General features: G+C 43.0%; 1 protein-coding gene and 1 long non-coding RNA gene across 6 annotated transcripts in view; one reads left to right on the top strand and one right to left on the bottom strand.

Annotated features, from left to right (window-relative positions):
- The first annotated feature begins 7,697 nt into the window (after positions 1–7,697).
- LOC110676496 lies at positions 7,698–9,737 on the top strand. Its single transcript, XR_002500449.1, has 2 exons — positions 7,698–8,895; positions 9,040–9,737. It is a non-coding gene; the product is annotated as an uncharacterized LOC110676496 (long non-coding RNA).
- A 4-nt stretch (positions 9,738–9,741) lies between these two features.
- The window catches only part of LOC5571143 (choline/ethanolamine kinase), a 76,959-nt gene continuing 61,771 nt past the window's right edge, over positions 9,742–24,929 (bottom strand). For 3 of the 5 annotated variants that reach the window (XM_021844574.1, XM_001653406.2, XM_021844575.1), the window contains 6 exons: positions 21,992–22,144; positions 21,553–21,926; positions 21,198–21,365; positions 17,344–17,605; positions 16,538–16,720; positions 9,742–10,327 (listed from right to left, as the gene is read on the bottom strand). In XM_021844574.1, the coding sequence (XP_021700266.1) occupies positions 10,223–10,327; positions 16,538–16,720; positions 17,344–17,605; positions 21,198–21,365; positions 21,553–21,926; positions 21,992–22,144 (1,245 nt within the window). In that variant the 3' untranslated portion in view covers positions 9,742–10,222. Of the gene's footprint in view, positions 10,328–16,537; positions 16,721–16,797; positions 17,172–17,343; positions 17,606–21,197; positions 21,366–21,552; positions 21,927–21,991; positions 22,145–24,929 lie in introns of those variants that run through there. The other 2 variants (XM_021844576.1, XM_021844578.1) reach the window with 2 other exon arrangements.

Raw genomic sequence — 24,929 nt, 5'->3', positions numbered from 1 at the left:
TTGGGCAAAGCATAGAAACTTGAAACTCATACGTTGTTTGTTTTTCGAGTCTCTCAAATTACAGAAACCATCTCTATGAAGCATAAAATCATACTAAGTGTTTATCAATTTGGACCACCCAAAATAATTGAAAAGCTCCACAGTGCGATGCGTCGGGATGCGTCGGGACGCGTCTATCGTGTGTACACAATCATCGCGATCGTTGAGCGCAGTGATGTCAGAGTTGCTATCTGTAAAATCATAGCATTTAATGTGGATTGATCACAAAAATCATTAAAACTTTATTAAATCAGTGATCTTGTGATGAAAAACTATTTGCAAAATGATAAGTTTTTATAATATGCAGCAAATGTTCCGAAAACAAGCATATAACAATTGCTAGAAAAATCTGTCACCAATCACCTGGCAACACCGTCATCCCTTGCAGACATAAACCATACCGATGCATAACCAAAATATGCGATAAATCCAATAAAAAACAGAGAAATTCCGTTGCCTTTCATTAAATTGTAATGTTTTCTTTTGATATGTACTATTGAACAGTTGATTTTGATTTCCAATACTCGTCATTCTCCTAAATTTTCCATGTGTTTACATAAAAATATGCTTAATACAAATGTTATTTTTTTTGTTTGTTTGTTTTGAAAATATACATGGATAGGCGACACTACTACTGTTACATCAATGATGATTCTAATGATTCTTTGAGTTACACGCCGCTTCACCTTAATTACCAATTCATTCATGCTTTCACGACATATGAGAGGATTGTACTGTAAGTATATTAGTGAATAGGTGAAATACAGTCGCTGACACAAAAAAGGCCCCATGACTTGATTTGTGATTCGAAAACTAGGTCTTTCGATTACCGATTTGGTTGTTCGCCAGTTCTAACACGCTGATGTTGTGTATATCAAGCGAGGTTTTGGCATTTAGTTCCTGGACTTTAAGAGCTGAGAAGCGCCAGCCGTGAAATTTTTCTTCTTGGCATTAACGTCCGCACTGGGACAGAGCCTGCATATCAGCTTAGTGTTCTTATAACTGAGAGCTTCTTTGCCTAAAGCTGCCATTTCCTCATTCGTATATCGTCGGGCAGGTCCGAGGGAAGTCAAAAAAATTTCCATTACGAAAAGGATCGACCGGGAATGGAACCCAGACACCTTCAGCATGGCTTTGCTTTGTAGCCGCGGACACTAATCAGGATTTTTTGCAATGAAAGATAATATTTTTAGGAGCATATATTGCCATCATTATAAAAAGTCTACGGATTTCAAAAAAAATCATCCTTTTACATTCATTTCTTATATCAAGGTGTGCAGTGTTGGAAAACACTATCATCCTTATTTGGTAAAACTAAATTAAACTTTTATTAACATTTTGTTAACCCTCTAATACCCAACCCCGCTTTTAGACGGGTATACTTTTGGAATTTTCTCTATACTTTCGTAGCTCGGAAATCAAAATGATTTTATTTTTGGCTTATAACACGCATAAGGTAGAGTTTCCAAATTTCATGGAGTTTGACTTCATGGTTGGTAAATGGCTGGGCATGGCGTACCATTGGTACATAGCGTACCTGAAGGAATAAAATAGACCCGTCTGTGCGGTCCTCAGCCTCTTACCCAGCAATTTCTATCCCTACCTCCTCGCGGTACTGGCCGGGGTACGAGTAACCTTAGGGAAGATCGGGTAACCAACCCCCGGTGGGAACTTTGGTCGTATGCTGACAGGGAAGGGAGGGTTTGCCTTTGCTTTTGCTTCTGCAAACCTTGAGCATCTGCACTCCATGTAAGGGGCGGCTGATCATCATCCGAGTGCCAGAGAAGGACTCTAAGCAAAACTGTGCACTATGGTCCTCCGAACATTTAGGGGGAATGGTCCTCCGGAAATCTAGGGGGTTGGTGTCAGGCCCTGCAAGCCAGCCGTAAAAAAATCAAGCAACGAATAATCAACGAGAGATTACGAACCGGGACAATCGGCGAAGACCACAGCGATGTAAAGGGACTAGCGATTGGAAGCTCGGTACGTGGAACTGTAAATCTCTCAACGTCATCGGGAGCACACGCATACTCGCCGACGTGCTGAAGGACCGTGGATTCGGCATCGTAGCGTTGCAGGAAGTGTGTTGGAAGGGATCAATAATGCGTACGTTTAGAGGTAACCATACCATCTACAGGATCGTTATGGCGAAGACAAGAGGTGCAATTGCTCCTACGGAGCAATCTCCACAGGGAGGGGATCATCGAGGGGCTCTTTCCGCGCCACAACCCTAGCCCATGGCCTCCTTTCGTAGGACAGCCGGGGATTGGGGCTGGCGATGAGGATAGAGTAACCGATGAGGAACTTGTAGGGATTGCAAAATCCCTAAGCATGGGGAAGGCACCGGGTCCGGACGGAGTTCCAAACCTGGCCCTCAAAGTCGCAATCTTGGAGGCTCCCGGTATGTTCAGACCTGCTATGCAGATATGCATGGACGAGGGAGTATTTCCAGATGCGTGGAAGAGGCAGAGCCTGGTACTATTGCTAAAGGCGGGGAAACCACCCGGTGACCCGTCGGCGTATAGACCAATATGCTTGATTGACACGGTGGGGAAAGTGCTCGAGAAGATCATCCTCAACAGACTGTCGAGGTACACCGAGGGTGTAAATGGTCTCTCAGGCAACCAGTTCGGCTTCCGGAAAGGGAGGTCCACCGTAGACGCTATTCTGACGGTTAAGAAAACCGCTGAGATAGCACTCCAGCGTAAGAGGAGGGGTATTCGCTACTGCGCAGTAGTGACTCTGGATGTAAAGAACGCATTTAATAGTGCCAGTTGGGTGGCTATTGCTGATGCGCTCCTGCGTCTGGGGATACCCGAGTACCTGTACAAGATTCTCGGAAGTTACTTCCAGAATCGGGTATTAGTCTATGACACAGAGGTGGGTCGGAAGTGCTTTCACATAACCTCAGGAGTCCCGCAAGGTTCCATCCTGGGTCCGGTGTTATGGAATGTCATGTACGACGAGGTGTTGAGATTAAAATTCCCGGCGGGTGTGGTCATCGTTGGCTTTGCCGACGATATTACGCTGGAGGTCTACGGTGAATCGATCGAAGAAGTGGAATTGACTGCAGCCCACTCGATCGCAATTGTGGAGGAGTGGATGAGCTCCAGGAAACTGGAATTGGCTCACCACAAAACTGAGGCTGTTGTTGTCAACAACCGAAAGTCGGTGCAGCAAGCGGTGATCAGTGTAGGCGACTGCACAATCACTTCGAAGCGCTCCGTCAAACACTTGGGGGTGATGATCGACGACAAGCTTACCTTCGGTAGCCATGTCGATTATGCCTGCAAGAGAGCCTCCACAGCTATTGTGGCACTGTCCCGGATGATGTCCAATAGCTCTGCGGTGTACGCCAGTAAGCGTAAGCTTCTGGACAGTGTCGCCTCGTCCATACTGAGGTATGGTGGCCCGGCTTGGGGCACGGCTTTGAGTACCGATAGCTACCGTAGCAAGCTAGAGATTACTTATAGGCTAATGTGCCTGAGGGTTGCGAGCGCGTACCGTACCATGTCACACGATGCACTCTGTGTCATCACCGGTATGATGCCTATTGGTATCCTTATCATGGAAGACATAGAGTGCTTCGAAATGCGCGGCACAAGAGGCATACGCAGGACTGCCAGACTGGCCTCCATGGTCAAATGGCAGCGTGCGTGGGACAGTTCCACCAAGGGAGTGTGGACTCACAGGTTGATTCCGAGGTTAGATATCTGGGTCAATAGGCGCCATGGGGAACTAACATTCCACCTAACACAGGTCCTTTCGGGCCATGGATGCTTTAGACAGTATCTACACCGTTTCGGTCATGCGGGTTCTCCCGAATGTCCAGTTTGTGCAGGTTTAGAGGAAACGGCGGAACACGTTTTGTTCGTGTGCCCGCGTTTCCGCACAATGCGTGACCGCATGTTTGCCACATGCGGTCGGGACACGACTCCGGACAATTTGGTCCAGAGGATGTGTGCTGACGAGTTTGGCTGGAATGCCGTTTCATCGGCTATCACCCACATCGTCTCGGAACTCCAAAGGAGGTGGCGTGTGGACTCGAGGAGTGACTAGTGCAGACGCTAATCAACAGGTGGTCCAAGGGTTCGCAGTCGGCTACGTAGGTCATACCGGTGCCCTACGGTCGAAATCGACCCTTACAGCGATTAAGTGGCCGCGGGGAGAACATCCTGGTAGCGCTGCTGTCGTGGCGCCGGCCTACTGGGTGGATACGAGCCTCTGGTTATTCGGGGCAGGTGGAGGCCCCTTCGTCAGCAATCCCAGCTGGTGCTAGCTGATAGGGCCTGACCCTTCAGTAGGTCAAATTGCGAAGCCCGCAGTATCAGTTCTTGATACCTGCGGTGCAGCTGGGCGCGGGCTTAGTGGTCGACCCTGCCCGCTTTCAGCGGACAACGGGAGGTGAGGACCACCCGGGAAGCTGGCAATGCGCCAGCATGCTACCTTGGTGGACCCCCCATAAGCGTGTCATCGATGTTCGTTGCTGCATGGCTACGCAGCTAACCTGGAGGATGCGATGTGCAATAGCCCCTTGGTGGTCCCGGAGAGACGAAGGGTTTGGCGGCAATGGAAATGGTTTAGTGGGTCGGGGGTGTAGTCCTGTTTACTGCCAACCCCCCACACCCACAAAATCATCATTGGAGATCTAAACGCTCGGGTTGGCCAGGAGGAGGAATTCAAACCGACGATTGGAAAGTTCAGCGACCACCGGCTGACGAACGAAAACGGCCTACAACTAATTGATTTCGCCGCCTCCAAGAATATGGCCAACCGTAGCACCTACTTCCAGTACAGCCTTTCATACCGATACACCTGGAGATCACCACAGCAGACAGAATCGCAAATCGACCACGTTCTGATTGATGGACGGCACTTCTCCGACATTATCGACGTCAGGATCTATCGTGACGCTAACATCGACTCTGACCACTATCTGGTGATGGTCAAACTGCGCCCAAAACTTTCTGTCGTTAACGACGTACGGTACCGACGGCCGCGCCGGTATATGACCTAGAGCGGCTTAAACAACCGGATGTCGCAGCTGAGAACAACGTCGGGTACGTGGGACGGAGACGATGGAACGATTGGTTCGACGAGGAGCGCCAAGAGGTTTTGGAGGAGAAGAATGCAGCGCGGGCGGTCATGCTGCAGCAAGGGACCCGGCAGAACGTGGAACGCTATAGACGGAAACGGCAACAGCAGACACGCCTCTTTTGGGAGAAAAAACGCCGCCTGGAGGAGACGGAGTGCGAGAAGATGGAACAGTTGTGCCGGTCTCAAGAAACGCGTAAGTTCTATCAGAAGCTCAACGCATCCCGCAACGGCTTCATGCCGCGAGCCGAGATGTGCATGGATAAGAATGGGAGCATTTTGACGGACGAGCGTGAGGTGATCGAAAGGTGAAAGCAGCACTTCGACGAGCACCTGAATAACGCTGAGAGCACAGGCAATGAAGTACGGGACAACGGAGGAAATGCCTTCGTCAGTACTGCGGAGGATGGAAACCAACTAGCCCCCACTTTGAGGGAGGTTAAGGATGACATTCACCAGCTCAAGAACAATAAAGCTGCTGGTAAGTATGGTATCGAAGATGAACTCATAAAGATGGGTCCGGAGAGGCTGGCCATTTGTCTGAACCGGCTGATAGGCACAATCTGGGAAACAGAACAGCTACCGGAGGAGTGGAAGGAAGGGGTAATATTCCCCATCTACAAGAAAGGCGACAAGTTAGATTGTGAGAACTTTCGAGCGATCACCATTCTAAATGCGGCCTACAAAGTATTATCCCAAATCATCTTCCGTCGTCTGTCACCTGTAGTAAACGAGTTCGTGGGAAGTTATCAAGCCGGCTTCGTTGACGGCCGATCGACAACAGACCAGATCTTTACTGTACGGCAGATCCTCCGAAAATGTCGTGAATGCCAGGTCCCAACGCATCACCTTTTCATCGATTTGAAGGCGGCATACGACAGAATCAACCGCGTAGAGCTATGGAAAATCATGGACGAGAACAGCTTTCCCGGGAAGCTCACGAGACTGATAAGAGCGGCGATGGAAGGTGTACAAAATTGTGTGAAGATTTCAGGTGAACACTTCAGTTCGTTTGTATCCCACCGGGGACTACGACAAGATGATGGACTTTCGTGCCTGTTGATCAATATTGCGCTAGAAGGTGTTATGCGGAGAGCCGGGCTTAATAGCCGGGGTACGATTTTTACGAGATCCAGTCAATTTGTTTGCTTCGTGGATGTTATGGACATCGTCAGCCGAACATTTGGAAAAGTGGCAGACCTGTACACCCGCCTGAAACGCGAGGCAGCAAAAGTTGGACTGGTGGTGAATGCGTCGAAGACAAAGTACATGCTAGCTGGTGGGGCCGAGCGCGACAGGGCTCGCCGTGAAAGTCGGGCCTACTATGGCCTCCAGAAGAAGCTGCGGTCAAAAAAGATTTACGCCCGCACCAAATGTACCATGTACAAAACGCTCTTAAGGCCGGTAGTCCTCTACGGGCATGAAACGTGGACGATGCTCGAGGAGGACTTGCAAGCACTTGGAGTCTTCGAACGTCGGGTGCTTAGGACGATCTTCGGCGGTGTGTGGCGGCAAAGGATGAAGCACGAGCTCGCCCAACTCTACGGCGAACCCAGTATCCAGAAGGTTACCAAAGCTGGAAGGATACGATGGGCAGGGCATGTTGCAAGAAAGCCAGACAGCAACCCTGCAAAGATGGTGTTCGCTTCGGATCCGGTTGGTACAAGAAGGCGTGGAGCGCAGCGAGCTAGGTGGGCGGATCAAGTGCGTATCTGTTTGGCGAGCGTAGGGCAGAACCGAGGATGGAGAGATGAGGCCACGAACCGAGTATTGTGGCGTTAAGTTGTTGATTCAGTGTTATCTGTCTAGACGTTAACTAAATAAATGAATCAATGACTTCACGGGAAACGGGAAATAAAATGTTCATTTCGCGGGATCCCTGGAAATTAAAAAAACATGAAAATGAAGCAAATTTGGCACATTTTTTTTGAAATTTTAAAATGTATTTATATTTTACATCCTTTAATTACTGAAAAAAGTAAGAACCAGACAATTAATCTTTTTCTAAGTAATTTATGTATGTTTCTTTAGAAAATCTCTTGGCTTCATTTTGAACATGGGCTTTAAAACAAGAAAAGTTTATAAAATAATCAAAATTTCATTCAATAATATTAATGGTGAAGCTCAGTTTTAACAAATCATGGAACCCTAAAATCATATTTACCAACAGTGAATAAGTTTTATCAAATACTAGTATAAAAAACTAGCTAGAATCTTACATTGAACTTGTGCCTGTTCAAAATTGAGATTGAACAGAATCCATAAATAACTAATAATACAGCTTAAGCAAAAAAAGTAAGTATGGGAAGCCTAATAGTTCGGAAAGCATAGGCGTAGCTATTCAGCAAGACCAAGCTAAGAGTCGTGGGTTCAAATTCCGCTGGTCAATAATCTTTTCGGGTTTGGAATTTTCATGATTTTCAAGGCATATTGTTTTCATATGCTGGTCAAAGAAAGATCTCGGTTAATAAGCTGTGAAGCAGGATCTGTTCAGGACGTAAAGCTAAAAAGAAGATAAAGATTCATTTAATATGAACGAAACAAGACTATAATAAAACCAACAGTCGTATTTTTATACCTTTATTGAGAAAAATAAAAAATCAATAACATCAAAATTTATACACGTATAGCTTAATTCTAATTACTAATTAAATATCGCAAAAGGGAGCGCAGTATGTTTACATACTTTACATGTACTTTGGCATTCAGCCGTTATGTTTGAGATGCACGACATTCTCGCGGTACACGTGTAAGAAAAAAGCTTCTGCAGTACGCGTGAGAGTAGGCTGCAAGTGCGATCTGAACGAATTTTATTATAATTTAAAAATTTCACAATTTGGCTTCCGCTGTTTGATTCCACTCATCACATTGTTTGTTGTCAAAAATCTCTGAAAGTCTTACTGAGCTATAAATCAAGTTAAGGTCTAGTTCATCGATATGTTTGGGACTCATCATCTAGGCAAGTTTGAATTAGTATTAATTTTATTAACAACCACGAAATAGAAACTTCATTGCATAAAGTCGCCTTCCTCCCAATATCATTAAGATTCGTTCACAGTTCATAATAATCGTTAGCCTAGCTACTGTCAGTCGCACTGTATTACCTAATGCCTCCTAAGTCTCTATAGTTTTCTGCGCGTGGCTAGAACCGATATGTGCTACATTACTAGTTCGAATGTTATTTTCGGTTGAAATAGCGGGTTTAAGCACTATTGAAACATTGGAAGTATCACAGGCAACATTCGTAACATTTTCAAAGCATGCACTGAAAGGTAAACTTCTAGTTATCCTTTTGTGAATCATCCAGATTAAGTACAATCACTAACAAAGCTAATGTTAAGCATATCTGCTGAAAGCACATAGGATGATATCATAAAGTTAAGTTTGATAGTTTGACCATAACCCATGATGTAAGCTTTTACATCTGGATTTTTCTTTGACCCTTTCTTTCCCACAGCTTTGTTGTGCACAATCCGTTGTCTGTTCAGCTTCATCGGTCTATTAAAAATGGAGATTTGATTTTTCAATGTTGCAGTGATAATGATTATTGCTTTCCGTGTTATCTAAAATGTCTCAAAGTATGCTTTTAAGTATGCAATAAGTGGGTTACACACAAGAAATTGATCTAGTGGCGATCTCACCAAGGGCGAAAAACTACTATATTAAAGACAATAATAATAACTAGGGAATAATCATTGTTTTTAGTGATCAAAGCAGAGCGATGAGTCATACATTATCAAAATTTTGCTAAGTTAACAATAGGTCTATTCACATGACGTCTCAAATCAGCTGATCGGGAAGCACTTTGACAGATATTCTATGAAAATGACAGGCCCGTGTTAGCACCGGTCCTCCACCGATGTAAACAAATGCATAGACGGATCTGTCACATGAAAAGGCCTATAGCACATGCTGAAAACTTTTCGATTTGGATTAATTCTGTAATCACTTTCTAGTGTATAATACATTTGTTGCAGACTTCAAGGCGCGTAGTACATATTTAAAGACATTTTACCATGTTCGAAAAATAAATGCCCTAAAGTATGCACTAAACGCCTTTATGCAACAAATGGGTTATACACTGAAGTATGATGAATACTACTCATAATTAACGATAAATTCAAAACAATAATCTTTTGAACTTATAACCGATAAATCACAAATTTTAATTAACTTTATGATTAATCATTTACGCTCTGGATTATAGATAACGACCAAATCAAAGGCTTTAACCAAGACTTAAAATCAATTACCTTGACCAATTTAATGATGAAGTACTTGCACTAATTTAGTGATCATTTACTGTACTAGAGCCTTATGACGGAAATACCGTTATTATTACACTCATAGCAGCTAACCCACTCAAACCCACGCTATATAGAGCCATAGTGATAGTTTGGCGGTGAGCTGAAATGGACTTAATTAACCTGTAATATGAAAAGGTCGTATTCAGCAGTTTCGACTCTTTGTATAATAACATTCGACTAAATGTAGCACAACCGTCTATTTCACAACACTAAAATTGTATGCTCAAAATATAATTCGGCGTAATTAAATACCTAAATTTACTACTTTACTTTCAGTTATAAATATCCACGTGTGTTTGTATTAAAAGATAAAAGAATTTAATCAGTAGTTACTACTCAGGTGGAAATGCTTGGATTTTTGTTTGTTTGTTAAATAAACGCTCTTCGAGTTGTAATGACGTACTCTTTTTCGTGTGTCTCATAAATGTAAAAGTAATGGCCACTAATACTGGTACAATTACAAGTCATGGCACCTACCGGAGTAGGACACATGTATCGTCCGCTTTAAGCACAGTTGCCATTTCTCGGGATTCTATAAACGCTAGCCTTCACAGTTATAGATTCCACATCAATATCTCATTCGATTCGATTTTAGGCGTTGGTGATCCAGCGTGCCGCCATTGCTTTTGCGCTAGCCGATCTGGTATACTGGATTTGTGACTGTGTGTAGGTGATGTGTGGTAGGATTATCCCCTCTAGTCGCACCTCACGCAGGTGCACGAGGTTGAAGAAGAGAGGAATCATTCGATATTCAGTAACAGAAGACGTGTGATATCTTTGTTTTACTTTTCCGGGTCTGTGACCGGTAGGTTTCCCGAATTTTTGATCAGCTCGCTGTACAGCTTCTTGCATCGGACGTACTGGTTCAGGCGGCAGATTGCATACTCCTGGAAATAAGAAACACGTTGGTTATTCAATTTTGTCGTGTTGAGGTTCCCGAGCAAAGTCCAACAGCAAAATGAAAGCAAGTTGAAAACATATATTGTTTTCAGCATCAAGTTGATATCATAATTTGATATCAATTTATCAATGAAATATTCGATATCATATTTTGTTTTCTTTCTGCTATCATTTTAAATTTTTACTTATATTTTCTTTTTATTTAATTATAAATTTATTCGTGCTACATGTTTAAATACTACGAGAATATAAAAATAAAGCATTTATCTAGTCGCAGTCATGTTTCAATATCAATCGAAAATATGTATATCTCAGCGAGTTCTCAATTTGCATTCAATGACAGCAGAAACTGTTTTCAATTTGCTTTCACTGACAGCAAAAAGAGTTTTCAATTTGATTTCATGGGAACATTTTTCTGCTCTCAGTTTTGATATTTTAACCGTTAAAACGACCAAAATGAGAACAAACTGAGTTATCAAAATCCGCGACAGCACAACATCAAAATTAGTTTTCAATATGATCTCAAGCTTTGCTCGGGTTGCCCATCAACCATTGGCCAATTTAAGAACTGGGTTTAAGGATGTAGCCGAAACTGTTTTGATTTTCAATGAGAAAATAATGTTTCTGCGCAGTTCCGATATAAGAAATAGACCCTGTAATATGGATAGAAAGCTTTCGTTTAAGGTATTTGCAGTAAATATTTAGTGTTAGTTTGCGTGGGCGGGCTAAAAAGAGTTCAACAGCAACGTTTCTGAAAAAAGGCTCAAGACCTCTTAGGCCCTTTTCAAATGTTTGTCCAGATATGTTTTCCCATATATTTTTCAAAAATATTTTCTCCAAGACTGACCAAAACTGGTGCTTCTACTATATAGACCTAACAGAAAATTCGGGTGCAATTATCCAGCGTCACGAGTACCAGAGTGGGATCTCAGACAGTTATACACGAAGCAGTGATTCGATGAAGAGTGCTAGAGAGTGACAGACATGAAGAATGCTGCCAGGAGCCGTATACTAGTGAAACAGGATCATCTTCATCTTTCTGGCGTTACATTCCAACTAGGACAAAGCCTGCACCGGTAGACTGGACAACCAGTATACAAAAAAGTCATAGGCTAAAGTGAGCCAGTTACAGAGCGATGACTATGCTTTGCCTGCAGTCAGAAGTTTCATTAGTCATCCAAACATCTCCAATACAATGTTACTAAATTTTCATACGATTCATACGGAAGGCGAGCACGAATTGTTGAAGAAACAAATCGGCTTCCAGTTTCTAGATGAATACCGCATCCTGATATATAAAACGTAATTGGGACAGATGTCAACCCGAGTCGCGGAGGGACTTAAACGGGTATCCATACTCGGCAGTACCATCGAAACGTTCTTTCAAGTACCTTGATGTGCTGGTCGACAGATTACTTAAATTTATGTACAGCCAAGTCGACTACATCTGCGACAACTTGATAAGGGCAGATACCACATCCGCTAGGATCATCCAAGAAGTAGTCTCCATCCCAAACGACGGTTTTGCGATAGAAAAAATCAACGGCATGTTCTATTGCAGTTGTTACGCGCCCCCAAGGAATTTTCCCACATGGTCGACGGGATGATAGACGAACTAGCTAATCGGCAGCCAGTAGTGATAGCTAGTGACTTTAATGCATGGGCTGTGGAGTGGGATAGCCGCTGCATCAAAGAGGCCAACGATTGTTGGAATCTTTGGCCGCATTAAGTGTAGAGCTGGCTAATGTGGGTACAGTGTGTACCTTTCGCAGAAATGGTGCAGAATCGATCATCGATGTAACGTTCTGTAGTCCTAACCTTTAAGATACCAGGCGGGCGGAGGGCAATACGTTGTAACTCGACCCAAGCCCGAGTTTGGAAAACAGCGCGCTTCGACGGCGAAGTATTCACTGAAGCCCTGAGGCACGAATGAACACTCTGAACCTAAACGGTAAAGAGACAATTTACAATTTACACCGTCTTCAGCCATAGGCTGCACAGACTGAACATAACTTACATTAGACAACGGACACACAGAACGACCAGTGGACCAATGAAGAATTTTTCGTTTGACGAAAAGTTTTCTCCGACTGGGGCGGGAATCGAACCCACACTCTGTAGCACAATACGCCTAAACGACTGACGCCGCTAACCGCACGGCTACGAAGCCCACAGATAGTTGTTTTGATATAACGAGCTTGCTATGCTTCCATGCCGAGAAAAGCTCCTTCTAGAGAGATCAGGCCCCCGGTGTACTGGTGATGCGAATCAATTACAACCCAAGTAACCAAAAAACCCTTTGTTTCGCCTCCCGTGCTAACATAGGGCTATTATAGAGCTGACAAGTCCTATATTAGCCGTATAACAGCCCTATAAGCTCAAAAAGGCAAATTAGCGGGCCAGTGGTTACTTGGGAAATCTCCGAGCAATCTGCCTTCGGGCTAGACGAAAAATGCAACGCGCAAGCACAGAAGCACAAAGAAAAGAACGCGGTTCAGCATTCAGAGAGGCAAAGTTAGCTCTCAGAAAGGAAATCAATGCGCCTTAAAAGCGGCATTGAATGCAGATACGGACTTGTTCAGAACCACGATGCAACGCGTATAGACCTGTCTACTGTCTGTTGAAGAGAGAAGATAAAGGAGACCATCGGACGCGATTGGAGTAGGCTAAGGCAGACCGGCTAGATCGAGCGTAGTATCGGTAATAGATTATGCTTTCTGTTAGAACAAGAACTAGTCCAATAGATCGTAAAATTACACTAGCAATTTGGCGTCGAGGCGTCTGTAAACCGGAAGATTGCCTCCGCCGAAATCACAGGACCTAGTATTACCGATCCTCCTAATGATAAGGTTTGGGTCGTCAGGGCCTCATAAAACCTATCGGAATCGATGGACCGACCTCGGTACCCAACTAATTATCCTGGAGAGAACAAGCAGTGTCCTATTGGCAGAGACACGTCGCACAGCTTTGTAACACTGCACATGTTGAGAAGGGGCCAGGAGGCGTTACCAGAGAGCAAGGACCAGAGAAGAGGACTCTCTTTTCTTGGTATAACGTCCTCCCTGGGACAAAGCCTGCTTCTTAGCTTAATGTTCAATGAGTACTTCCACAGTTATTGACTGAGAGCGTTCTTTGCTTAAGTTGTTATTTTTCGCAATCGTATATCGTGTGGCTGGCACGATGATACTCTATGCCCAGGGAAGTCGAGGAAATTTTCATTACGAAAAGAACCTGGACCGACCGGGAATCGAACCCAGACACTTTCAGCATGGCTTTGCTTTGTAGCCGCGAACTCTAACCATGTAGCCGACACTGGCTGATCCGGGGAGAAATCATGCGGCTTTAAGCGCCACTCCGTGAGGAGACCGCACAACAAGATTAATTTTGCCCGGTTGAGACTCGTCAGGGCGAGTCCATTTAAAATCCCCGACTCACCGAGTTACCACGGGCGACGGCTGCGGTGGGGTTCCTTGCTGGATTGCGTTGCTTGCTGGTGATTCTGCGCTCCTAGTTGGTCGCGCCGATGGGAGGCAGTAGATCAAGCGTCTGCCCACGTGTGATCGCGGGTCCACGTGTGATCGCGGGTCCTCGTGGCAAGGTGTCCTGGTCGACCTTTGGGGCGGCCACCAGTGATGAGACAGTAGTGTGCGACAACTGTGCATGTTGCACTGTCTTAGGTATGGGTGTCGTCTTACTGCGTTCTTTGGAGGAATGATTTAGGAGTGCGACAGTATATGTTGTTGCGTAGGGTAGACTCCCCAGTTCTTGTGTAGGTTGTAGGCACGCTGGCTCGATCCTCAACATATTCGGGGATTCTAAATGGACTCGCCGTGACGAGTCTCAACCGGACAAAATTAATCTTGTTGTGCGGTCTCCTCACGGAGTGGCGCTTAAAGCCGCATGATTTCTCCCCGGATCGGCCAGTGTCGGCTACAACCACTCGGCTAAGGCAGGCCTCTCAAAGAGGAGCAAACAGTCATATTCAAAGTAACCAGAGCTGCTTTCAAACGCGAGTTAACGCTGAGCAAGTCTGAGTGCTACAAGGAGCTGTGTCGAGCAGCTGATGCCAACCCCTGAGGGGACGTCTATTGAGTGGTCATGGTGAAATTCAAGGATCCATCAATGCCAGTTGAAACGTGTGCTGAAAAGCTGAGGGTTATTGTCGAGGGTCTCTTCCCAACGCATGACCTGACACCGTAGTCACCCACACCATATGTCGACGAGGAAGAAGCAAACGCCGAGGATCGTAAGGTCTCCAATGACGAGCTTGTAGCAGCATCGAAGCATTGAAGGTGATAAAGGTCCCCGGACCGCATGGAATACCGGATGTGGCACTTTAAGTGCCCCGATCCTAGCATACCCGGATATGTTCCAGAAGGTGATGCAGAAATGCATGGACGAAGATCACTTCCCAGATATATGGCAGATCTAGGAGCTTGTGCTGCTACCGAAGCCAGGAAAACCACCCGGTGATCCATCATCATAGAGACCTATATGCTTGCTGGATACACTGGGCAAAGTCTTGGAACGGGTCATCCTAAACAGGGTGGCTAAATGTACGGAGAGCAAGAACGGACTATCAGAAAAGCAGTTCGTATCGAAGCAAAAACGAAGAGGAAATCACAGCGTTGCATAGAATGCGGATACTTGACTATATATGCCGGATAATGCAGAGCTACTTCGAGAATAGGGTGTTGGTGTATGCGACCGACGCCGGCGAAAGAAGTTAGGAGTAACGACGGGAGTTTCACAAGGATCTAAATCCGACGCTGTGGAATGGGATGTACGACGTGGTTCTATCACTGGAGTTATCCATGGGCGTCGAGATCGTCGACTTCGCTGATGACGTCGTCTTAACAGTAATAGGTGAAACGCTGGAGGAAGTAGAAGTGCTAGCCACGGAGACAATGAGCACGGTCGAGAACTGGATGAATGGCAACCAATCAGGCAACCAATGCACTTACAAGGATCATGCCGAACGCTCATGGTCCGAGAGGCAGTAGGAGGCCCCTTCTGGCTAGCGTATCATCGTCGATACTGAGATACAGAGTTCCGGCCTGGAGTACAGTACTGTAAACCAAGCGCAATCGAGGCAAGCTTAACAACACGTTCCGGCACTTGGCTATAAGAGTAACAAGCGCATACAGAACAGTATCGTCGGAGGCAGTATGTATGATAACCGGAATGATTCCGATTTGCATCACCCTGGGAGAAGACATCGAGTATTATCAGCGGAGAGGCACTAGACAGATGAGGAAATTTGCGAGGATATGATCGCTGGTCAAGTGGCAGCAAGAATGGGATGCCTCTGGGAAAGGTAGGTGGACCCACAAACTCATCCCGAATGTGTCGACATGGGTAAACTGGGAGCATGGCGAAGTGAACTTCCACCTGCCACAGTTCCGGTCATTTGCATCGATTCGGCCACGCGCTGTCACCGTTCTGTCCCGTCTGTAGTGAGAGGGAGGAAACGCCGTAACATGTTGTCTTCGATTGTCCGAGGTTCAACATGGAACGAAACGTAGCGGCGGCTGCTTTTGGACAGGACTTCGATGCAGACAGAATGGTAAGCAAAATTGTAAGCGATCATAACCTTTAGAATCTGGCGAAACTGGCGGGAAGAGCAGCGAAACGAGAGGCAGAGAGCAGAGCCTGGCATCGGGTCGTCGGGTGCTAATGAACCGGAAGTCAACATCCAACCGGAATCGTTTGATCGACCTCGGAACTCTAGTCAGCCTGACGAAGAAATAAGACGAAGATCTCCTCTGCGATAGCCACCGGTAGTCGGGGCACCATCAGTGCGGACGTCTCCTCAACCGGGACTGGTGACAACCTCCTACGCCGGAGGAAGTCAGAAGAGGAAGGGAAGAAGAGGATGAACGACGGAAGGAGACAAAGGCAGTCTGCTCAACATGCAATAGTAAACCACTGGCAGAGTGCAAGAGCACAAAGCGGGAAAACGCCATGAGCGTAATAGAAGTTCAGATGAACAGACAATTACGGATAATTTTGGGTACAGTTTGACTATCACCAGCACCGGAGTTGAAGTCAAAGTTAGCAGCACAATAGTTTCTGACGTCAGTTATTTCAGAGAAATGCCATCCATCGACCAAAACGTGGTAAATTTGCGTACTCTACTCATTATGTATCTCAACTATATTATGAAATGTAGAAAGCATTGCCAAACAAGTACTCACCCAGTATCCAAACTCGATCTCCTGATACACGTTGACTATCGCCCACAGACTCCAGAACAGGTGGGACGCCAGCGTGAAACACTGCACTTCCCGACGCACATCATCAATCTCCAAAGCGTTAGGCTCCTGTCCATCCTTGAAACCGCCAGCTGTCCTCGCTAGATACACTGCAATAAACTTGTCCTTAAGAACGTTAATGGTCGAAAGAAATAAGGCAAACATTAGTCTCCTTCATTGAATGGGTTTTTTTCTAACGTATCGGTGATGAAAATTTTGGGCTCTAAAACAATTTACACAAATGTTTCACAGCATATCTAAAACGAAAACAAAAATAATTACTTTTGCACTCAGATTATATGGCTTATTAGCTAATGTGAACGAATAAAAATGAATGGTAGTGACCTAAGATGACCTAATCGCTTCCGTTTTCGGCGGCCACCTTTTGTCTCAGAGTTTGGAAGCCAAGGCTCAAGTGAATCGATCAACCCACGCAAGCGGTCTCAGGTCACATCAACATTGACACATTGACGTCGAGACAAACCTCGCATCGGCAGACACGGCAAGGAAGGAGAGACACTTTCGGGCTCTCGGACGAATTGCGCAGTTTCAGTGATTTCTGTGTGACCTAAGTGATCTGCATTGTAAAAGGCATCATAGTGAAGATCATCGACAGTTCTTAGGATTATGAATTATATGAGAATTTCGGTGAACAGTCCCGGAAAAGAACAAATTTCCCGCTAACAATAAGGATGTAATACTAAAAGCAATTTGTTCTTTAACGCATTCCGGGAACTGAAAGTACGTACCTGCTGTTCCCTGCTGGGGTACTGCTCTGGCCTGTGGAAGAAGTAAGGCGCCGCCGAGTTGGTGTAGTCGAAGGTCCACTCAAGAAAATGATTGGCCAGGTCGAAACCACGATAGTTGTAGGCACAATATTCAAAGTCGATGATCATAAGCTCGGGTTCTCCATCACATGGTTGGTCAGATAGTGATTGTGAGGTACCGCTAAGGACTGAATCTCTTGTACTATCCATTTCATTTTCAATCGGTTCATCCAACGAACGTTTCCTGTAAGATAATAATAATTCAGTTTATGATTCTGATTGATTTAACGATAACATAGGGATGGTAGCAATTCTATTTTCAGAGACTTGGTCGCCATATTAATGCAAGTCTCTTAAAATATGTTTAATGGAAGGTCTCTTTTTAAACCAAAACTCTATCCATAGTCATTGTTTCCTTATTCTCCTTATTACACTTGCCTTATTCTACCTGTTAGAACATACTAGTCTAGAGGCTCCAGAGAAACCTTCAGAGACTGTTACGCGACTATTACACAGGATCTTCGAGAATTTCTTCTCAGATTCCTTAAGGAAAAGCTTCTGGAATTCTTAATTACTCCAAAGATTTCTCCTGAATACTTTCAGGGACTCCTCCAGGAATTATTTCCTATTTCAGATAAAATTCTCGTTATGAAATAGTTTACTGTACTCAAATAAAGTTTGCTGTGTTTGCTCAAATAAAAGTGAAGCCACATTTCTTCCCGTAATTACTAATATTTGGGTTTTAGTACATCGCTGATGTATGTTCCATCCAATAAAAAAGTAGATTTGAGTATTGTACCTATTAATCCGCTTTAATTGCTTATCTTTTGACAGATACGCGTATTTTAACTACAATTTGTAGCTTTTTTAGTTCCAGTTACTCGCATCCACTGGAGTAAAAAATTGGAGAAAATATGTATTTTTAAAATTAAAAATTATTAAAACAAAAAAAATCCAAAATTGGCGTCAAAAACCCCAATTTCTGTGTTCTCGACTGGTGAGCTTTACCCCTTCAATATATTTATGAAGTTGTCACGTGAAGCTGTTTTATTTCGAGAAATATTTAGCTCATGACGTAATAATTTGGGTGCTACTTGAGCCGCGCTGCATACGATAGTTTAATTTCACTTTAAGTACATGATTTTGAATTTTTCCATGAGAAACTAACTGTTGGTAGCTGGAATGTATTGCTGTGTGCGTTTGAAATGCAAATATCAAATGCGGGAACACCAAATGCGGTAAGATTTTTTAACAAGGAAGGCGATGTCAACTATTGGTTTTCTTTGCTATGTTGGCGTTGATATGGGATCATGGTTGCTAAGTAACCTTGGGTTACTTTGTGTTACCGCGTTTGAAGCTCAGTTAGACTGGATTTGCACCTCAAACGCAAACAGCAATAGTATTCATTAGTTTAACATTGAAATAAGTTTTCAATTCCATCAGTGTAACATTTCCCGAATATTGACAAGTGTGCAATAATTGGCTGGTGTGCAATAATTGACAATCTACGCTACCTCTAGGCGTTTAACATTATATGGTAATTTCTAACTTCGATTACAAAAATGGCCCCAATTAGTAGAAATGTTTTTTCGCTAAATCTCTTAGCGTAGTAACGGTGTACTTCGTAGATTGAATACTAGTAATATTCATGTTTTTTTTATTATTTCTCGCGAAACATTACTAAAGGACCTATGTACAAATAAGAGATTCTTTCCTCTCTCGCTCTCTTTCGATTATAACAGTGGAGTACTGAAGCTTTTTGGTAGTTTTTCACTACAAATCGATAGGCAATTTCCTTGACTAGCGTTTCATACAAAAAACGCAACAGAAGAGGTTAATGTGACTTAGTATTGATCAAAGAGAAAGTAAACAAAGAGAGCCTCTCTTTTGTACATAGGTCCTTTAGTAATGTTTCGCGAGATTTGGTCTTCTCATCTAGACTACACTCAAAAAAATCCAAACGTCATTGCTACGTGGAAAATCACGTAGATCATTCTAAATTCATTTTACCTCCACTTCACCTGACTAATATAAAGATCACTAAATCATTCATAACCACCAAATAGTGACTCGGTAATTTTTACTGAGGTTACCTATCGCACTAACGTGAAATATACGGGAATTAGTTTTCTTCCAAAGCCTATTAGACATAAGATTGGTCTTTATTACAGTTAAATTTAATGCAAAACCATCTAGATCCTATTGAAACGCTTCGTAAAGGCTACCGGAAAATCCACGTAGCTCTTACGAATAGCGCCGGTGGAATGGACGAAGTACAAAAGTTCATGCGTTCATTCTGGGCTACCTATGATATCCGTAAGAGCTACGTGAAAAGTGCGATGGAAAAAAATCACGTATGTTTTCACGTAACAATGACGTTTGGATTATTTTGAGTGTGCTTTTAGGAACAAGGCTTGGGAGCTAACCTTGATTCAACTCTGAAGAAGAATACCAAATCCACGAATTTCACTATTCCCGGTCACGCCCATTTTTACTGTAACTTGGGATTGAGGAAGGAAATGTTGATGTAGCGCTTACTTAACGAGAGGCCTCCGACTCAGTGACACCAAATAAACCGTTTCAATTCTCGAAAACATGAGATCAAACATAATAGTTCTTTCTAGGTGGTGATTTAAGACAATGTAGGTTTATATGGAAATTACTATGGAGACATTTTGAGATATGTTCCAAACACGCTAGTTCTGTAATGTAAGTACAAACTTTTTATCCCATAGTAAAAACTCGATCTTCAAACCATAATACATAATTTAGTTGAAGAGAGAAATTCAATCCGACAGATAGCAGAAGAGATATACACGAGTTTGTTTGCTATTATTTAGCTTAATATGGGTTTAATGCCCTGTAAACATGTACAAAAATCCCAAACAAAATTATCTCAGAAGTGATTTGTTTCTTCAGCAACATCCTTCATTAAGATTTGAAGAATGAGTTTACAATATGGGATGATAAGTTTCTACTTACATTACAGTACTAGCGTGTTAGGAACATTTCTCAAAATTTCTCCATAGTAATTTCCATATAAACCTATATTGTCTTTGGGCCACCTTTAAATCACCACCTAGAAAGCTGAAAATTTCACAGAACACTATTTTTATGGTAAAGATGGTAAGGAGCATATAGATTGGATTTTCAAATATTTTTAAAATTTGAATCGCCCTAGTGTACAAGTATACTAACAAAACATACTTGAAACCCGAAGACACAACAAGATTCTACAGACTTGAAAATTCAAAGTTCTTCTTCGTTTTATTATTACCTTGAGGAGAAAATCTTCAAAAAATACCTACATACTTAATACGAGCAGTTATACTTGTCAAAATTCCCGGCCTTCCTTAGCCGAGTGGTTAGAGTCCGTTGCTACAAAGCAAAGTCATGCTGAAGGTGTCTGGATACGATTCCCGGTCGGTCCAGGATCTTTTCGTAATGGAAATTTCCTTGACTTTCCTGGACATAAAGTATCATCGTACCTGCCACGCGATATACAAATGCGAAAATGGCAACTTTGGCAAAGAAAGCTCTCAGTCAATAGCTGTGGAAGTGCTCATAAGAACACTAAGCTGAGAAGCAGGCTCTATCCCAGTTATGACGTAATGCCGAAAAGAAGAAGAATTCCCAAAAAATAGGTATTTTAATCATGCTTAGAATTTTTTTCGGACGGATTCAATGTTTTCCTGGTTCCTGTTTGGTCTCTTTTTAATATTTTTTTGTTTCCTAGTTGGTAATTTTCTGGTCTCTTTTTCCGGCTAGAGGTCTCTAAAGATCCCATTTTGACTCAGTTGCTACCAGGCCCAATATGTAACAGTAACCTAATTTACCTTGGATTCCGATTTCCGTAGCTTACAGTGTCGCTACCAGTATCGACGGAACTATTCACGTCGACTTTGCTGCTATTTGAAGCGGTAGTGCTGCCATTAGAATTGGAAATTAGAATTGAGCTAAAGTGAGAGTCTAACTGCGCGGATTCATCGAATTGGTCCAGGGTGCTGAAAATTTTGATGAGCAGCTCGTTATAACCTGATTGCGGGTGCTGTTATAGCAGTTATGAAATATGTGAGGCTAACAATCCAAAAGAAAGTGATGGTCGATATCAATAAGCCAAATTCGTTCTTTTGAATTGCCATTCTAGCTTAGCAGGCAGTAAGAAGCAAGCAAGCGATCCACCGCACTTACCAGAAATTTTCCAAACCGGTAGAAGGCGAATAGTCTTCCCTCAACAGGATATTACCTTCCTGCAAATCATTGTGTGAGAATACAACTGGATGATCTTCACGGTCGATAACTGACTTAAGCCACTCGACTTCCGCCCGCAGGTCTAAGTCAGTGATGATTTCATCGCCGTCGATCCGTTTGTTACCATTGGTTTGATCCTTCCGGAACGTCTCCAGCGTTGTCTCGACGCTCTTCAGCCAACGGTTCATCGTGTTCCACAACCAGTCCGGCTCCTTCGAGACGGGAATATCCAAGCTGTGGATGGCTGCCATCTTTTCGGCGATCTTGAGCGAAATTTTCGGATCACTCAGCTCCGAGGTCGTTAATGCACGTGCCTTGTAGATGAAAATAAAAGGTTAGTTCCATGATCGTTTGACGAGAATTTCTTCATCCCACTTACCGGTATATACTGCTCGATTCTTCCACCGGGGAAGATTCCGTGCAGCTTTGGTCCCAGTTTACGCTCGCTCAGAAGCGTGAATACAACCGATTCAGTGAGCATTGATTCCAGTGCGCTTTCACCGTGAGTCTGTCCGTAAATGCGAAGTAAGACCTTAAATGATACAAGAACGAAGGTAGAAAAAATGGATTAATTGCAAATATATTTATATATTTATTTATTTATTATTATAACTTATTACGTGAAAAGTGTTGAAAATGAGCTAATGGAAGGTACTATTAAGAGTTGTTGAAAGCAGCCATCAAGACTCTCGAACATAACATACGTTTTGAAGAGTCCCGTGTCTAAAATAGTTCGACTAGATATCAAACTATTTTTGTCACCACAGGACTTTTCAAACGAAATTGTATCGCTCAAAGTCGAAAACAACAAATTTAGTGCAATCTGAAGGAGTTCAATCAGTGACCTTTCATCTATGGCCATGAGCGTGCTTATTCTGTGCGGCGTGTGAGTCGAGACGAGTCACTCTCACAGCAAGTGACGTGAGACGACTGATGTTAATCAAATGGGAGCGAGTCGACAATTGTCACCTCATTCGACTCGTCTCACCTCACACGCCGCGCAGAATAAGCACAGAGATTTGCACCATACTGAAAGATGACTTGCAAGCTCTTGAAGTCTTAGTGCTTAGAACCATCTTTGGCGATGTGCAGGAGAACTGAGGCGAAGAAGAATTAACCACGAGGTCACTCCACTCTATGTTGAACTTAGAATCCTACAGATGCATAAAAATGTAAAGTTACGCTGGAAGAGCATGCTGTAAGAACAACAATCCTGTTGAATCAGTGTTCGCATTAAAAATCTCTTAAAAAAAAAGTTACACAAAATCGGGCTCTTCTGGACTAACACATTTGTGTGTAATTTTCACACATGTTAAAAAATCAGTTATGTGTTGATTTATGCTTAACTTTTACGAATATCATATAAAATTAAGATGTTTCATACTGCGAAGCATCTTCGTGTGTTACTTACTTTGCGAAATAGTAACAGAAGTCAACAAAAGAACAGTTTTGCAGGATGTGTTGAAATCACATCATGATGTGTTGGACGAGAAAAGCTCAATTTTGTGCGAATAGTACTCAATTTTGTCAAACTTCGTTTAGGCGTGAACCAGTTGGATCAAGTAGGCGTGAGGCGCAGTGAGGGTTTGTTCACAAATTTCGTAACGCCGAAAAATGCCATTTTTGACGAGCACCCACCCTCCCCATCGTAACGCTTTTTCTAAGAATGTTTTTAAAATTTTGTATAAACTGTAACGTCATGTGGATATCCACAAAACCGCTTCAGCGTTATAAAATTTTAAAATGGGCCCTGATCTTGTAGCAACAGGATCTGAAGAGCGTGGATCGCAATCGAGGATGAAAAAAGGGGGCCTTGAACCGAGTTGATTGACAAAATATTGTTGGCATTTTTTTTTATCAAGATCCAAATCTTGCGTTGAGCATCATACAGTCGATCGATTTCTCTTCGTTGATTTTCTCTTTAGATTAACATACGAAATTCAATCGATTTTCGGAACATTTTATAATGCGTTTTACAATAGGTACTTCCTAATGAAACAAAAAAATCTGGCGGAAACAGTCATCCGGCCAAGCAAAAGAGAAAATCCAGAAAAATAAATCAATCATTGCAGATACGCTCTTATGCCAACGAACGCGAGAAAATAATAAATAAAACAGAGAAAGTAGAGTATTAAAAAATGCATCTACAGTGTTGCATTCAAGATACACCTAATTTCTACTGTCTTGTAAATGGAGTATGCCAATGCCGAAAATGGAGTGTGCCAATGTGATTGAAAGTTGGAAGTAGTATTGTGATGGACACCTGAATAACGTCGAGATGGAGCACTAACATAGCAGGAAGAGTAGCTTTGGTCCGGTGGAAGAGGTTGTTGTGTCATCGAGATACAGTAATTTGAAATAATGCAACTATCAAACAACTTGAGAGAAGTGAGTCAACTTAGAAGCTGATATTAGAGGGGAACATGCTTAGATAGACTTGAATAACTTAACTAGTCGTCAGCATCGATTAACCGTTAGTTTCTAGATTTATTAGGACCTAAATACCAATAGCGATTAAAGCGCATCTATACAACAAGACCTGTGTTGAATTCAAATCTCAACGGTCAAGGATCTTTTCGGTTTGGAAATTTTAGGGCAAAGAATATCTTTGTGCTTGTCACACGATATACTTACGAATGCAATAATGGTCAACTGAGAAAGAAAGCTCTCAGTTCATAACTGTGAAAGTGGCAGGCTCTATCACAGTTGGGGCGTAACACCAGAAAGAAGAAGAAGATCTGAAATGATTCTACTTCACTAGACCGGATACCACTAGCACCAAAGTCACTTGCTCGAATGCCAGCCACCTGAAGGTAACATTCGCCCCGATATAGTTAAATATATTTTGCCTAAAGTGAAGCTGCCGGTAGAGAGGTTAAAGTACAACTAAATAGAAATTCATCCCATTCCTGATTCTGAAACTTTCGACATTTATCCAGACAGCTTCAAATTTAACTCGATCCTTTCGACATTTAACAATGCACGCTCCTAATTTCGCTCACTGCCATTTTATCCATTTATTAATACATATTGAATTATTGAATTACATGTTATGTAACCATGACTGAAGCAGAGTTTCCAAAATACTAGCGAACATAAATTTATTTTGCAGAACATCTTCAAAATGACAGTGAGCGATGAAATATGGATACTTTCGGTACGCCAATAGTAGGGTGCGGCTTATTTTTCGAAAGTTCTCAAACCCAAAAATTCGTTTGCTTTTCTGAATTCAAAACACATAAAAAGGGAAACCTCAAATTTCGAGCCAAAAAAATAAGATTTAGAGGTGGCGCAAGCGGCTTGAAGGTGAATTTTGA

Source organism: Aedes aegypti, chromosome 2, assembly GCF_002204515.2.
Source record: "Aedes aegypti strain LVP_AGWG chromosome 2, AaegL5.0 Primary Assembly, whole genome shotgun sequence".
NCBI lineage: Eukaryota > Metazoa > Arthropoda > Insecta > Diptera > Culicidae > Aedes > Aedes aegypti.
The sequence above is the reverse complement of the archived record's forward strand: the minus strand, read 5'-3'. Positions and strand labels throughout refer to the sequence as shown.